This window comes from Otolemur garnettii, unplaced genomic scaffold (genome assembly GCF_000181295.1).
Source record: "Otolemur garnettii isolate 467f Iridium unplaced genomic scaffold, OtoGar3 scaffold00008, whole genome shotgun sequence".
Classification (NCBI taxonomy): Eukaryota; Metazoa; Chordata; class Mammalia; order Primates; family Galagidae; genus Otolemur; species Otolemur garnettii.
The window spans coordinates 37,182,867-37,197,645 of record NW_003852403.1 but is presented as its reverse complement, the minus strand read 5'-3'; the positions used below and the strand labels follow the sequence as shown (position 1 = coordinate 37,197,645).

General features: G+C 41.5%; 1 protein-coding gene and 1 pseudogene across 2 annotated transcripts in view; one reads left to right on the top strand and one right to left on the bottom strand.

Annotated features, from left to right (window-relative positions):
- The window catches only part of BTAF1 (B-TFIID TATA-box binding protein associated factor 1), a 103,680-nt gene extending 100,109 nt beyond the window's left edge, over window positions 1–3,571 (bottom strand). For both annotated transcript variants that reach the window (XM_003783699.3, XM_023509570.1), the window contains exon 1: window positions 3,252–3,571. In XM_003783699.3, the coding sequence (XP_003783747.1) occupies window positions 3,252–3,265 (14 nt within the window). In that variant the 5' untranslated portion in view covers window positions 3,266–3,571. The remainder of the gene's footprint in view (window positions 1–3,251) is intronic.
- Window positions 3,572–8,575: 5,004 nt separating this feature from the next.
- Window positions 8,576–10,252, top strand: LOC100961383 (annotated as a pseudogene).
- Window positions 10,253–14,779: the final 4,527 nt, after the last annotated feature.

The following is a 14,779-nucleotide window of genomic DNA, read 5'->3' as shown; positions in this document are numbered from 1 at the left end:
AAAAAAAAAAAAAAAAAACTGTAGTTAAACTCAAAAGCACTCACTGAATACACCTGTAATCTCAGGACTCTGGGAAGCCAAGACAGGTCTTGAGTTCACGAGTTCCAAGACCAGCCTGAGCAAAGGCCAGACCCTATCTCTACGAAAAATACAAAAACTGAGGTAAGAGAATCGCTTGAGTCCAAGAGTTAGAGGTTGCTATGAGTTATGACAACACCATGACACTCTACTAAGGGCGACAGCTTAAGATTCTGTCTCCAAAAAAAGGAACAAATAGAATTGGATTTAAGTAACTGGCTGGATGGGGGGAGGGGGGAAGAGAGAGAGATGGAGATGAAGGGAGAAGGAGGGAGGAGGGAGGAGGGAGGAGGGAGGAGGGGGGAAGAGAAGTGAGGGAATTATTTCCAGATTTCCTGACCTGACATTGAGAGCATGATGGTACCAATTTACCAGTTCTCTTCTGTTGGAAATGTTTAGGAAGTCCTGAAAATATTAGTTTCTCCTATTATGCATTGATATAAAAAGTGTAAAAATATTTCTGATTTGATTCTGACATGATTTTTATCTCCTGAACTATCTTCCAACCTATTTTTCATAAAATAGTATTAAAAGAAATCTGTAGTCCACAAGTGTACATTGTGGTCCAATGTACACCAACAGAAAAGAAAGGACGTTCAGTTAGCACAGATATGTACTTAGTGCATGGAGAAGGCCAGCCTGAAACTAAAGTTTGCCATTCAAAGTGAATCCATAGATGAGAAAGTCAAGAACTGATAATACCCCCAAAACACATTAAGGGGTCTTAAAAATGTTTTTCTTATATCTATTACTAAACTAAGCATAGAGATAGCTCTTCTCTAAAAACATGATAGGACTTTTTAAAAGCAGAATTTGGCAAAGTGAGTAAGAAAAAAAAATTTTTTTAAATTACCCCTACTGGGCGGCGCCTGCTCCATATATCAAGGGTGGCGTGTTTGAACATGGCTCCAGCCAAATTGCAGTAACAACAAAAAATCACCCCTACTTGAGTTCTTTCCCTGTAGTCCCAGCTACTTGGGAGGCTGAGGCAGGAGAATCACTTAAGCCCAAGAGTTTGAGATTGCTATAAGCTGTGAGCAACATAATGAGACTCTATAAGAGCAACATAATGAGACTCTGTCTCAAAAAAATAAATAAAAATAAAAATCACCCCTACTCTTTGAAATACAGTATCTAGAACAAAAAGCAGTAGCCTTCAAAAATCTGCTCATTCATTAAGAAATATTAAGTGTTCTACATGTCTGTAAATAAGAATGGTGTTGGCCAAATCTGACTATGATTTTTCTTTTTTTTTTTTTTTTTGAAACAGAATCTCATTTTTGTCCCCCTTGGTAGACAGCTGTGGTGTCATACCTCAAACTTTTGGGCTCAAGTGATTCTCCTGCCTTAGCCTCCCGAGTAGCTGGGATTACAGGTGCCCACCACAAGGCCCAGTTATTTTTAGAGACAGGGTCTCTCTCTTGCTCAGGCTGGTCTCCAACTCCTGAGCTTAGGCAATCCACCCGCCTCAGTCTCCTAGAGTGCCAGGATTACAGGTGGGAGCCACCACGCCCAGCACTAGGTTCTTTTTAAAGACTTTCTTTTTGTCTCTGTAAAGCACATCCAATATTGTGAAAATTATAGTCTGCTCTAAGATAGGACATATTCATTCCCTTAAACACTGCACTGTCTGGTAAATCTAATATTAAGTTTATGTATCTATGTATTTACAATGCGTATATTCATATATTAAATGGGAAGTAACAAGTTAGAAAACATACCTTTCTGTATTTGCAAAAAATGAACATACCACTTGTATTCTCTTAAGACAATTTTATAAATAAGAATTTCCTCACATTGGATGGATTAATTAATCTGTGAAATAAAAATTAGATGCCCCATACCACAGGTACCTAGCAACTCCCTTTACCCAACTCCCATGAGCTTCTCCCACATACTATTTCATCAGTTACCTAGGGAGTCTTTCAGGGATGGGTTATTCCCTCCCTTGCAAAACAGATAAAACTTGAGCACATAATGTGCTCAAAGAATATGTTCAATTAACTACCTAAAATAAATGAAAACTACTCGTTTTTATCATTTACTCCTTCATTCTACATGGTAGAACTCAATTCTCATTAAAAGTTCTCATCAACTCTAAAAAAACTGGTAAGGGAGGTGCCTGTGGCTCAGTGAGTAGGGCGCCAGCCCCATATGGGGGTGGGGGGGTGGGGGTGGGGCGGGTTCAAACCTGGCCCCGGCCAAACTGCAGCAAAAAATAGGGAGGAGTTGTGGCGGGTACCTGTAGTCCCAGCTCCTGGGGAAGCTGAGGCAAGAGAATCGCCTAAGCCCAAGAGCTGGAGGTCGCTGTGAGCTGTGATGCCACAGCACACTAACAAGGGTGACAAAGTAAGACTCTCTCTAAAATAAAATAAAAAACTTGGTGAATCCTTCTGATCACCACCACAGAGGAACTACCCCTTACATGTACCTAGGACCACCAAAACAAACCGCTCACAAAAAAAAAATTTTTTTTCAACCCTTTTATCTTACAGAGGAAAGGAGAACTTTCCTCCTACAGCTAGACAAATAAATGTCCTGTTAGTTTTTCTACAGTTTTCCAAGTTTTCCTAGACTTTCGTCTCTTGACAGGCAAAATTTTAATAAAATTTAAGATTTTTGATTTTAACACTGACGATTAAGCGTTAAAGGAACAATTAGACAACGTAAAAAAATGTACCTTGGGAAAGAACATAACCCTAAAAACATAAATTAAAAAATTTAACATAATTTTTACATAAATTTAACATCTTAGATAATAATAGTTCAAATTTCCCCTCCTTCGACAGTTACTACCAAGTTTTCCCATGAAATGTAGGTTAGGGATCTGCCTTAGAATACCGAGAAAGATAAGAGACCTACTCTCCTAGAACTGAAAGAGGGAAGGGAAACCAGAGAAAAGAAACGTGGTGAAGAAAAAGAAAATCCAGCTCTAACGTGCCGAAGGGCAAATTTAACAAGAAAAAAAAAATTCTTGAACCGATTTACTAGAAGTAACCCAAACTGAAACCCCCGCCGACCGAAGGGTGAACTCCGAAGTCTAGGGAAGAAGGCGCCGGCGGAGCCCAGCGACAATCAGAATCGCTCCTCTCTAGTCTGGGAGCCGGGCGCTGAGAGGAGACGGTGCCTCGCCCGAGCCGCCTGCCCTTTCGCTCCTCAGAAGCGAGACCCACCTGGAGACCGCCATGGCTGGGCGCCTGCGGGCCGGAGCTCCCCGTGAGCTACGCGCCGCGCCGCTGAGGCGCTAGTTTCCCGAGAGCAGAGCGGCGCAGGCCCAGGCCGCGGAGCAGAGGGGAGCGGCCAATGTGGCGCGAGGCGTCCCGGCGCGGGCCCTCGGGCATCTGCCCCGCCGCCTACCCGAGCTTGTCTCCGCCGCGGCCCGGAGCAGGGGTTCGAGGTTGTAGCGGAGGCGGCAGTCCTCCGACCCGCACGACTTCAAACCGGGTACCCCCAGCTCCGCTCTTTGCTGACGCAGGCGTCGGCACGCCGAACTAAGCGTCAGCGCGCCGGAAGTGACGTCAACACCCAGCCAGGGCTCCGCGCCGTGGGTGAGTTGACCGAGCACCTTCGTCGTGGAGGCGAGCATCCGCTTAAAACCTCTCTGTGTTGTTCTGGAAAAGCTCTCTAGTTTTAAAATTAGGCAGAAAGGCGAAATAAGGGTCTCCTTATTCGCCAGAGAAGAAAAAAGGCAATTTAGGCAAAGTCCTAGAAGTTCAAAACCTTAGTTTCTAATTCCGTAGTACCCCCCTGTCTTCACCCCACTAGACTGTTTCGAAAGGAAGCAAGATCAAGAAAACCTGAGGATGCTCTTGTCCAGGTGGTGAAACAAGTAGGAGTGAAATCAAGACTGATCTGTAACAGCATTGAAGAAGGCTCAAATGTTTGCCGTTATTTACCAGGAATTGTGCATAGATATTGAAGGGAAAGTCTTCCACCAACAGTCTTGCCAAGTTTCTTAACTGCTTGTTGTTGGTACCATCATTTTCTCAGCCAGAGTTGAAAACTTACATTTTTGTATCTTTTTTCCCTGTTATCTGGTCTGTTCCATAGTTTATTGGGCTTTTAAATGCTCTCCTGCCACCTAGTGCAGGCCCTTATCACTTTCAATTTGGTTTTCTTGCTACGAGTCAAAATAATGTTTCTCCAATATTCAGTTCAGCGCATATTATAGGACACCAGATTAATCTTCAAGAAAAACCACCACAGCTTTCATTGTGTCATTCTTTTGCTTATAAAACATCCATTGGCTTCTTATTAAATCCTAAAAAGGCTATGTCTTAATCCTTGCATCTGTTTTGTCATCTGTAAAACAAGGCTAAGGAGAAGTATTATAGATTGTGGAAACAAAATGAGGTCATGTACTTAGAAGAGCTTACAAGAACTTTGTAAACCATGCAGTATATATGTGTGTGCAAGAAGAAAGAAACAAGTACCTACTATGTGACATGCATTATATGATGATAGAATTTGTAGGCCAACCCTGTGAAGTGAGTTTTAATCTTCATTTTATTTAATAAGCAAGGAAAGTAAGATCATAAAAGTTAAGTAATTTTTCCAATACCCAAGCTAGTAATAATATTTATTGTTGCCTAGTCATTCAATAAATATTTATTTCCCATCTCTCTGTCCGAATCTCTGCTAGGAACTTTTAAATCTGATAAAACTGATGTTGGGGGTATCTCCTTCCACCTGCCTCCTCAATTTATCTACCACCATTCAAGTTAACAAGCAGATACTAATCATTGATTGTGTACCACATTCATTTATTCAGCCCAAATTAAGCACCTACTATGTGAAAGATTGGGGCTTCAGAAAAGACCAAAACAGAAAAGGCATTCACTGTGGTTGAACTTACATTCGAATGAAAGAAAAATGAACAAACAGAGAAACATGAAAATATTTTTATGTACTATGTGAAGCAAATTGAGAGAGTGGTTAGAGATTATTCTTAACTGGGTAAATCAGGGGAAAGGCTGAGGAAGAGTTTTAGCTGAGGGCTAAGTGATAAGATGTAGCTAGCTATATGAAGATCTGGGGAACCATCCAGATAAGTGGTATACCTAGTGCAAAAGCCTGAGAGAGATCTACATTGAGAGATGAGATAGGAGTGGTAGAAAGGGATCATAGTGAGGAATTTGGATTTTACTCTATATGCAGTTGGAAGTCATAAGAGGGTTTTAAGCAACTAAGTAAAATGACCTGTTAGATTTAAAAAAAAAAAACTAGTATTTAAATACCATACCAACTTTTGGAAATGTATGAAAAACTCACAGAAACATAATCTTACATACAGCAGCCATATATCCACACAGAGAAATCCTTTTTTTTTCCTCTCTCTGCAGTTTTTGGCCAGGGCTGGACTTGAATCTGCCACCTCTGGTGTATAGGGCCAGCACCCTACTCCTTGAGCTACAGACGCCACCCCAGAAATCCATTTTTTACTGACGGTAATATTCTTTTTTTTGTTTTTTGCAAGTATAAAATAAAGTTTATTGAGAAAGAGAAAGATAAGTTTACAGAGTAAGAAAGTTCACAAAGAGGATATGTTTGCCATTGACAGTGAATGGGCCTCCATTAACAGAGTAGGCAAAGAGGCCAGTAATATCCTTTAATAAGAGATAACATTTCAGTAATATCTTTTGATAAGAGATTAACATTTTGCTGTTATTTTTAATTGACACACATTGTACATATTTATGGAATAAGGTGTGATATTTTGACACATCAGTTTACAATGACCAAATCAGGGTAATCAGCATATATTTATCATTTCTTTGGACTGGAAATATTTAAACTTTGCTCTTACAGCCATTTGAAAATATACAATCAAGGGCAGCACCTGTGGCTCAGGGGATAGGATGCCGGCCTCATATATGGAGGGTGGAAGCTTTGAACCCGCCCCAGCCAAACGCAACAAAATACAGCCAGGTGTTCTGGGAGGTGCCTGTAGTCCCAGCTACTTGGGAGACTGAGGCAAAAGAATCGCTTAAGCCCAGGAGTTGGAGGTTGTTGTGAGCTGTCACACCACGGCACTCTACCCAGGGTGATAAAGTGAGACTCTCTTAAAGAAAAGAGAAAGAAAGAAAATATACAATTAATTATTAATTACAATCACCATACAGTGCTATAGAGCACAGAATTTCTTTTTCTTTTTTTTCTTTTTTTTTATTTATGGAGACAGTCTCATGGATAGCACCTGTGGCTCAAAGGAGTAGGGCACTGGCTCCATATGCTGGAGGTGGCAGGTTCAAACCCAGCCCCAGCAAAAAAAAAAAAAAAAAAAAAACTGGAGACAGTCTCACCATGTCGCTCTTAGTAGAGTGCTATGGCATCACAGCTCACAGCAACCTCTTAATTCTTGGGCTTAACCGATGCTCTTGCCTCAGCCTCCCAAGTAGCTGGGACTACAGGCGCCCACCACAATACCTAGCTATTATTTGTTGCAGTTGTTGTTTAGCAGGCCCAGGCCGGGTTCGAACCTTTCTACCTTGGTATATGTGGCTAGTGCCATAACTACTGTGTTACAGACATCAAGCCAAATTTATTTTTCTTATCTAGCTGTACTTTTTTATCTGTTAACCAACCTTCCCTATCTCTAGTAACCACTGTTCTACTCTCTGCTTCAGAGAAATCAATCAACATTTTTAGCTTTTAAGCCAGTGAAAACATGCATTATTTACCTTTCTTTCCTAGTTTATTTTACTTAAACATAATTTCCAAACTGAACACAAAATATGGAATATTATTATTTATACTGAAAATATGGAGAGAAGGAACATTTATATAATACAAACAGGTTAAACTATTCTAGTGTCCTAATTCCACAGGTGTCTTTAATTAAACTAACCCTAGATTTGGTTTTGGTTAGTTGGGTTTTGTTGTTGTTGTTGTTGTTTTGAGACAGAGTCTCTGTTGCCCTGGGTAGAGTGTTGTGCATCATAGCTCACAGCAACCTCAAACTCTTGGGCTCAAGTGATCCTTTTGCCCCTCAGCCTCCCAAATAGCTGGGACTACAGACACCCACCACAATACCCAGCCATTTTAAGAGATGGGAGTCTCAGCTCAGTGCCTGTGGCTCAAGTGGCTAAGGTGCCAGCCACATACACCTATGGAGGGTTCGAATCCACCCTGGGCCTGCCAAACAACAATGATGGCTGCAACCAAAAAATAGCCAGGCATTGTGGCAGGCACCTATGGTCCCAGCTACTTGAGAGGCAGAGGCAGGAGGACTCGCTTGAGCCCAGGAGTTAGAGGTTGCTGCGAGCTGTGATGTCACAGCACTCTACCCAGGGGGACAGCTTGAGACTATCTCAAAAAAAAAAAAAAGAAAGAAAGAGATGGAGTCTCGCTGTTGCTCAGACTGTGCTCAAACTCTCAAGCTCAAGCAATCCACCTACCTCAGCCTTCCAGAGTGCTGGGATTACAGGCATGAACCACCACACCCAGCCAATTCTGGTTTTTTAAATTGAATTCAGAGTATCATTCTTTTCAATTGAGATTGTCTTTAGGAAAATGCACCTCCACTGGTAATCAATTAAGCTCATAATTTGTCTAGGTTCCTCAGATATTTTTTGACTTGAAGCTGAAAGTCAGCTGAAAATAATACCTAAAGAATATTAACAATGATAAACCAAGCAACAAGTAGATAAACACATAATACAAATTATGATGATAATTGTAAATTTATGTTGGTTCTGCAAGGCTATTCTCGACGTTATGCTCCTGCTTGAATTAGGGCAGTGGTTTCAACTCAGATTGCATATGGAATAATTGGAGCTTTTAAAATATAACAATGCCTAATCCTTTCCCCAGCCATTTTAATTTAATTCATCTGAAATGAAGCTTGAACTTGAAAGTTACATAAAATATTTTCAAGTGAGTCTAATTAGTAGGACACTTTAGAACTAAATTAGAATAAATTATTATTTGGCAAGAAGTGGCACTAGATACTGTCTGCATGATATAATGTGCAGCACACTTTTTTATATAATTTTGTGTGGCAACTAACCTTAAAATGCTAGTTTTTAAATATATTTAAGCAAAATATAAAGAATTTATATACCATATTAAATCAATATATATTATTAATACAATTTTGTTATAATTTCTAAAGATTATCTTCTTGGGGATTTTTTTGTTCTTTGTTTTTTATTTCAGATTAATATAAGGGTACATATGATTAGGTTGCTGTTTGTATTTGTTAGGAAAAGTCTGTGTTATATTTGCAGCCCTGCAGGAGTTGTGCAACATGCCCTAAAGTGTATCCTCTCAGTCACATTTTAAAAATCTTGACCAGGCATAGTGGCTCACACCTGTAATCCTGGCACTCTAGGAGGCTGAAGTGAGTGGATCGCCTGAGATCAGGAGTTCAAGACCAGCCTGAGCAAGAGCAAGACCCTGTCACCACTAAAAATAGAAAAATTAGCTGGGTATTGAGGTGGGCACCTGTAATCCCACTAACTCAGGAGACACCATTAAGTGAAGAAATATTCACTTTATGGGATTTAAAGAAATAGACAGAGGTTCTCCGCTCTGGGAGTGGGGAAAGGACCTGGAAGCAAGATGGGGAGCTGGACCAGGTGACAATGCATGGCTGTGCCCAGGCTTTTCTACTGGTGGTCCTCCCTGAGCTACGAGTGCCTTGATGGAGGTCCCGCCCTGCCCTCAAAGCTTAGCTGAAGGCTTCTTTGAGGAGGAGCTTCAGCTCAATGCTGAACTGAGCCAGGTGCAGTTTTCAGAGCCAGTGGGCATCATCTACAATCCTGTGGGGTATGTGTGGGGGCCATATCGCAGCTGTGTGACTTGCTACTGCCAGGGCGCCAAGCAAGTGCTCCTCCTGGGGATGAACCCAGGACCTTTTGACATGGCCCAGACTGGATACCCTTAATGGAAGTGAGCTTGGTCAGGAACTGATTGGGCACTGGGGGGCCTGATCTGACCCCTCCCCCAAAACACCCTTAACGACCAGAGCTGGGACTGGAGTTCCCACAGTCAGAACTTAGTGGTGCCCGATTCTGGGCTTTTTCTAGAACCTCTGTGGACAGCCCAAGGTCTTCTTCCATCACCATTTTGTTCACAGTCTGTGTTCACTGCTCTTCCTGACTCCCAGCGGGCACAACATCACTCCTGCTGAGCTGCCTGCTAAGCAACAAGAACAATTTATTGGGATTTGTGATGTGGCCCTTTGCTGCTGGGGGGTGAGGAAGGCTGTGGGAGTGGGGTGACTGGAGGAGTAGCGGGCACAGCAGGCTCTGTCAGGTCTGATGCCAAAGATCTAGGTGGAGGGGCTGCATCTCTCTCCCAGTAACCTACAGGCCAACAAGGACTGGGAGGCAGTGGCCAAGGAGAGACTGAAAGAGTTGGGCTGCTGTCCCTGCTATCCAAATGAGTACCCTTGGGCACAAGCAAAGGACATATTCAAGGCGTCCAGGTCTTTCTTGGGCAAACAGATGACAAGACGCCTCCTGGACAAGAGCCAAAAGGTCCTCCTGGGCTGCCTGGTCGCTGGGATACATGTTCTTTGATCTGTTGACTGTCTTCCAACCTGCCATGGCGGTTTTGACACTCCTCCAGTTCGCCCTCCTGATTCCTGCTTTCCTCACCTCCCTTTGAGCATTGCCCCTTTCATGGTATCTCACTCCACAGAGAATCAGCAGAAGGTGGGCTTTGTTGCATTTGCACACTGCTCTACCTTATTTCCTCGGGAAACTCTATTCAGCAGAGAGTGACCCGAACAGTGACTTCTAAGTTATATTTGCTGTTTCAGAGGAAATATCTTGCCAGGATCCTTACCCGTCCTTACAGAACAGCTTTCCTGCTGCTGACCCCTTTCCTCATAGGGTCAGGACAAAGCATGAGACATGACCAGATGCAGTGGTCTGCAATCCCAGCACTTGGGAGGCCAAGGCAGGTGGATTGCCTGAGCTCACAGGTTCAAGACCAGCCTGAGCCAGAGCGAGACATCATCTCTAAAAATACCCAGGGGTTGTGGTGGATGCCTATAGTTCCAACTGCTTAGGAGGCTGAGGCAGGAGAATTCCTTGAGCCCAGGAGTTTGAAGTTGCTGTGAGCTATGAGGCCATGGCACTCTACCAAGGGCAACAAAGTGAGACTCTGTCTCAAAAAAAAACAAAAGGGACACGATATAAAAATTGAACTAATTATGGACAGCTAAGGCTAGAACAGAGGGAGAATTCAGTGTGGTGGAGTGAGACAGAAGACAGACTTTTATCCAGTTTTGACAGACTTGTATACTTTATGATGGACAAATTGATTAGCCTCAAGATTCCTCATCTGTAAAATGGGTATGCCTACTCATGTGATGGATGTGAGGATTAACTGAAATAACACTGGTGAGTACCTTGCATAGTCTTGACACACGACTGCTTACTAATACTCTTTTTGCATTCTTGCCTTTAGTTTGGGAAGTCCCTGTACAGCACTACAAGGGGAGCCCCTCTGTACTCTAAAGACCTTGCTATGGGAGAGTCTGGGCTTCCAACTGTGGCCAGGGTGAGGAACAAATTCTTGCCCTGCCAGGGATGGACCAGTGACATTATGTAAACACAGCCTGCAATTTTTTCAGTTGAAGAGGAAGAAGAAGAAGAAGAGGAGGAGGAGAAGGAGAGAAAAAAGTTTACTTAATGAAATAATTGCTGAAAACTTTTGACGTCTTGGGAGAGGTAAAGACAACTAGACCATAAAGCTGAGAGACTTCCAAATAGATACATCCCAAAGGGGTCTTCTCCAAGGTATGTTATAATTAAACTATCAAAAGTTAAAGACATAGGGTGGTGCCTGTGCCTCAGTGAGTAGACCATTGGCCCTATATACTGAGGGTGGCAGGTTCGAACCTGGCCCCAGCCAAGCTGCAACAAAAAAAATAGCCGAGGGTTGTGGCGGACACCTGTAGTCCCAGCTATTCAGGAGGCTGAGGCAAAAGAATCGCTTAAGCCCAGGAGTTAGAGGTTGCTGTGAGCTGTGATGCCACAGCACTCTACCCAGGGCTACAGCTTGAGGCTCTGTCTCCAAAAAAAAAAGGCTCAGCACCGATAGCACAGTGGTTAGGGCGGCAGCCACATATGCTGAGGGTGGCTGGTTAAAACTTGGCCTGGGCCCAACTAAACAACTGCAACAACAACAACAAAAAATAGCTGGGTGTTGTGACCATTCCTATAGTCTCAGCTACTTGGGAGGCTGAGGCAAGAAAATTGCTTAAGCCCAAGAGTTGAAGGTTGCTGTAAGCTGTGACGTCACTGCACTCTACCCAGGGAAAAATAGTAAGACTCTGTCTCAAAAATAAAATAAAATGAAATAAATGAATAAATGAATAAATAAAAGCAGCAAAAGTGTCGATTCATATGTGTATAAGGGAATCTCTGTGAGATTATTGGTAGATTTCTCAGCAGAAGCTTTGTAGACAAGAAGAAAAGATAATATAATCAAAACACTGAAAGAAAAAAGTTTCATCCAAGAATACTATAGCCAGAAAATCTGCCCTTTAGAAATGGAAAAGAGGCTCAGCACCTGTGGCTCAGGTGGCTAGGGCACCAGCCACATACACCTAAGGTGGTGGGTTCAAATCCAGCCCGGGCCACCAAACAACAATGATGGCTGCAACCAAAAAATAGCCAGATGTTGTGGCAGGCACCTGTGGTCCCAGCTACTTGGGAGACTGAGGCAGGAGACTCGCTTGAGCCCAGGAGTTGGAGGTTGCTTTGAGCTGTGATGCCACAGCACTCTACCCAGGGGGCCAGCTTGAGGCTCTGTCTCAAAAAAACAACAGCAAATCCAGCCTGGGCCTACCAAACAACAATGACAACTACAAGAAAAATATAGCCTGGCACTGTGGTGGATGCCTATAGTCCCAACTACTTGGGAGGCTAAGGCAAGAGAATTGCTTAAGCCCAAGAGTTTGAATTTGCTGTGAGCTGTGACACCACAGCATTCTACCCAGGGCGACAGCTTGAGACTCTGTCTCAGAAAAAAGAAAAAAGAAATGAATTGAAAAAGAAATAAAGTCCCAGACAAGCAAAAGCTGAAGAAATTCATCACCCCAGCCCTTCCCTGTAAGAAACGTTTAATGGAGCTCTACCAGTAGAAACAAAATGATAATAATTATTATCATAAATAAATATATATATGTATATATATGTGTGTGTATATATATATGGAAGTGTAAGAAAATGATAATGATTATTATCATAAATAAATATATATATGTGTATATGTATATATATGTATATATATATATGGAAGTGTAAAACTCACTGGTAGAAGTAAATACATAGACAAATCCTGAATGCTCCAATTCTGTAATGGTGATATATAAATCACACATTTTTCTAGTACAAAGGTTAAAAGTCAAAATGGCCCAAAAAACTGAAGTTACAGTAAGTTGTTAAGTAATACACAGTATAAAAAGTTATAAACTGAGACATCAAAACATAAATTGTGTATCTTGGCACACCTGTAATCTTAGCTATTTAGGAGGCTAAGGTTGGAGGATCACTTGAGACCAGAAGCTTAAGGCCATGATAGCTAGCATAGCAAGGCTCTATCTCTTAAAAAAACAAAAAATGGAAAAACAAAACAAATTTTAAAAAATAGTGAGGGTAAAAGTCTAGAGTGTTTGTATGTGACAGAATTATCATTTTAAAATAGTTGATTATAACTATAAGATGTTTTATGTAAGTCTCATGATAACCACAAAATAAGAAACTACAGCAGATATTCAAACAATAAAAAGAAAGAAACTAAAACTTTTAGTACTACAGGAAGTTATTGGATCCTAAAGGTAGACAACACGAGAGAAAGAAAGAAAGAAAGTTGCACAAAACAACCAATAACAAACCAAATAACAAAATGGAAGTTGTAAGTGCTTTTCTATTAATAATAGCCTTAAATAGAAATGGAGTAAATTTTCCAATCCAAAGACAGAGAGTAACTAAATAGATTAAAAAAAAAACCCACAATCCAACTATATGCTCTCTGTAAGAGAGTCACTAAAGATCTAAGGACACATAGGCTGAAAGTAAAGAGAGGAAAGAACATAATCTGTGTAAATGGTAACCAAAAGGCAGTAGAGGTGGCTATATTTATACTATGTATCTGATAAAATATACTTCAAGTCAAAAATTGTCACAAGAGAAAAAGATCATTATTTAAAAATAATAATAAAGGGATCAATCCATTCAGAGGACATAACAATTGTAAATACCATGCACTTAACATTGGAACACCTAAATACTTAAAGTAAATATTAAAGTACATGAAGGGAGAAATAGATAGCAATACAAAAATAGTAGGGGACTTTAATATCCTGATTTCAACAATGGATACATCAACTGGATAGACAGTTAATAAAGAAATACTGGAATTGAATTATACTTTTTTTTTTTTAGAGACAGAGTCTCACTTTTGTCACCCTCAGTAGAGTACCGTGGCATCACAGCTCACAGCAACCTCCAGCTCTTGGGCTTAGGTGATTCTCTTGCCTCAGCCTCCTGAGTAGCTAGGACTATAGGCACCCACCACAACACTTGGCTATTTTTTTTGTTGCAGTTTGGCCAGGGCCGGGTTTGAACCCGCTGCCCTTAGTATATGGGGCCAGCACCCTACTCACTGAGCCACAGGCACTACCCTGAATTGTACTTTTGACCAAATGGACTTAACAGACATATACAGAACTTTCTATCCAGCAGCAGTAGGACAAATATTTTTCTCGTTTTTCTGTATTGTGTAAGGAACATTCTCCATGATAGATTTTATGTTAGGGCATGAAATTAGTATTTTTTTTTTTTTTTTGCCCAGGCTAGAGCTCTGTAGGATCATAGCTCACAGCAACTTCAATCTCCCGAGTTCAAGAGATCCTCCTGCCTCTGACTCCCGAATATCTGGGACTATAGGCACCAACTACAATATCCAGCTAATTTTTCTATTTTTAGGAGAGATGGAGTTTTACTCTTTCTCAGGCTGGTCTTGAACTCCTGAGCTCAAGGGATCCTCCCTTCTTGTCCTCCCAGAATTGCTAGGATTACAGTCATGAGCCACTGCACCAGCTTCATGAAATTTAATGATGTTAGGATTAAAGTCATGAGCCACCGCACCGGCTTCATGAAATTTAATGACAACTAAATCTTAAGAAGATTGAAGTTATATATACTATTGTTTCAGACCACAGTGGTATGAAATTATAAATCAATAACAGAGGAAATACTGAAAAATTCACAGACATATGCTGACAATTAAGAGGAAATAAAAAGGGAAATTTAAAAAATATCTTGAGGCAAACAATGGAAACACCACATACCAAAACTTCTGGGATGTGCCAAATGCAGCTTTGAGGGGGAAGTTTAAAACAGTGAATGCCTACATTAAAAAAAAAGCAAGACCCCCCCCCAGTAAATGGTCTAATATTATGCCTCAGGAAACTAGAAAAAGGATAAGTTACCCCAAAATTAGCAGAAGGGAGGAAATAAGAAAAATCAGAACAGAAATAATATATACAGAGAACAGATAAACCATGAAAAAAATCAATAAAACTAAGAGGCTCGGCGCCTGTGGCTCAAGCGGCTAAGGTGCCAGCCACATACACCTAAAGTGGCAGGTTTGAATCCCCAGCCCGGGCCCACCAAACAACAATGATGGCTGCAACCAAAAAAATGGCCGGGCGTTGTGGTGGGCGCCTGTAGTCCCAGCT